General features: G+C 47.3%; 1 protein-coding gene across 1 annotated transcript; it reads right to left on the reverse strand.

Annotated features, from left to right (window-relative positions):
• Positions 1-24: 24 nt before the first annotated feature.
• Positions 25-485, reverse strand: Pmar_PMAR021547 (conserved hypothetical protein; the record flags this gene model as incomplete). Its single annotated transcript, XM_002765855.1, has 1 exon — positions 25-485. A coding segment is annotated over one exon (461 nt), but the record flags the coding sequence as incomplete, so codon positions are not given.
• Positions 486-2,145: the final 1,660 nt, after the last annotated feature.

A 2,145-nucleotide genomic window follows, 5' to 3' on the forward strand; every position in this document is an offset into this window, starting at 1 on the left:
TCTTCCACCATCATCATATCGTACAGTGAAGCTTCATAACCATCGATAAGACCATAGGCGCAATTGCCGAATATCCACCAGAACAGAATAAGAACATAAACCTTATCCTCATAAGCCCACTTCATAGCCTTCCACACCTCCTTAGGCCTAGGAGCTTTGTCGCGCTTAACACCAGTGAGGAAAAGCGCTATGATAGCAGCAACAATAACCGAAGCAGCCGAAACCCACATGAGAGAGGTTTGACTCATGTGGCAAGCATTGATCATAACATCACCTACTATACCAGATATCATATGGGAAAAAACATGAGACGCCAGGTTCATCGACGTTAGCTTCTGATAATTCTCCTTGGGCACAACGTGGAAGAGATAGCCATAGAAGATTTCCTCGGCCGCGGTACCAAAGGCGTATGTACATTGCATAATCTGCATGTCAAGCAAACTATTACCAAACAGCAACAGAAATCTGGTAGCTAAACGACCCATTGCTCCAAGAATGAGTGCCAGTTTGTAGCCAACAAACTCAGATAGGCAACCACCGACTAAAAGGAAGGGTATGCATGCGTAAGTGGACCAAGGGTAAATCTGAGAGTTGATCTGATCATCTGTAAAACCTTTGACCTCCCTGAGATAGGTCGTCAAGTGGGGCTCGGATGGTATAAATGCCAAGAAGGTAGTGAAGCTACAACATAGCGCAGCCTCGTACCAGAATGGCTTGTAACCATCCGGACCTGTTTTTACCTCCCAATCACCATGCCAGAGACGGGCCCATATTGTCTTCTCGGTCTTTTTGTCTTCGAGACACTTCGGAGGAAAGGTAGTGCCGTCTTCTACATCTAGTCTCTGTTCTATGATAGGTTCTTCTAGACTCCCGGACGTTCCATTGAGCGAGGAAGACGCGCTGCTTGAAGTGTGACGAGATTTCATACTCTCACCAAACAAACAACAGTGACTAACGGAGAAAAAACTCCTCGTAATTCACTACTCCACCAAACCCAGCGCGGCAGTCCGACAACGCTAAGCCGAGATACGCGTCACAAGTCCTGTCCCCGCATTTCGGTTCACATGGGAGGCGAATCCTTTTTGCTGTCTAGTTTTGTGCATTGAGACCAGCCTTTTATGAACAGCCTATACCTCTGAACAGGTGATCCCGCTGTATCAGGCACAATGTGTATGTGGTCCTAGAGGGTGACAATCACCGAATGTCATTCCCGTCAGACGTATAAAAAATTTTTATTAAAAATACAGTTCGCATCTGATCACCAAATCGATTCATCGAATGGCGCGATTCAGACAGCATTTCTCTTGAAGGTTATCTTGACACATTGCAGAGCCCTGTGTCGCTCTGAGCAAGATGGATTCCAGCGGGCGGGGCAACTATGCCATTCCAAGATTTGCCTGACCAACTGGGCGGGGCAACTATGCCATCTTAAGATGTCTCAATAACCTTGCGGGGCAACTATGCCATCCTAAGATATGCTTGACCAACTGGTCGGGGCAACTATGACATCCTAAGACATGTCTCAATAACCTTGCGGGGCAACTATGCCATCCTATGCCTGACCAACTGGGCGGGCCAACTATGCCATCCTAAGACATGTCTCAGTAACCTTGCGGGGCAACTATGCCATCCTAAGACATGTCTTAGTAACCTTGCGGGGCACCTATGCCATCCTAAGACATGCCTTAGTAACCTTGCGGGGCACCTATGCCATCCTAAGACATGGCTCAGTAGCTGGCGAGGGCAACTATACCGCCGTAAGGTGTGCCTCAGTAAAGCCGATATCGCAAGCACACGAAGTGGCATGCAAAACTTGACCCGCATTGATATTAGGCAGGTTGTCCAGGTAAAGCCTATTTCGAAAGCCTACTAGAAACGTATGGAAAACTCTTGTTAAAAGTGATGCAAAAAGGGCGGCTCGTTTCAAAGCCGTTGGCTACCTATACAAGAACTTTCTAACCCTCAAGAGCCTCTCATAAAAACCGAAGTTGGAAGACAAATCAAAAATGCCGCGCTGAGAATCGAGCGTGCCTGAAAAACGTTTCGGAGGCGTCACAAAGGGAGAATACCCCGAAGTGCAACTCAACTCATTCCAAATATCCGACACGAGCTGGATTTTTAGAAACTACGCTAATCCGTGATCGG

The sequence above is a fragment of the Perkinsus marinus genome (genome assembly GCF_000006405.1).
Source record: "Perkinsus marinus ATCC 50983 genomic scaffold scf_1104296974326, whole genome shotgun sequence".
Classification (NCBI taxonomy): domain Eukaryota; phylum Perkinsozoa; order Perkinsida; family Perkinsidae; genus Perkinsus; species Perkinsus marinus.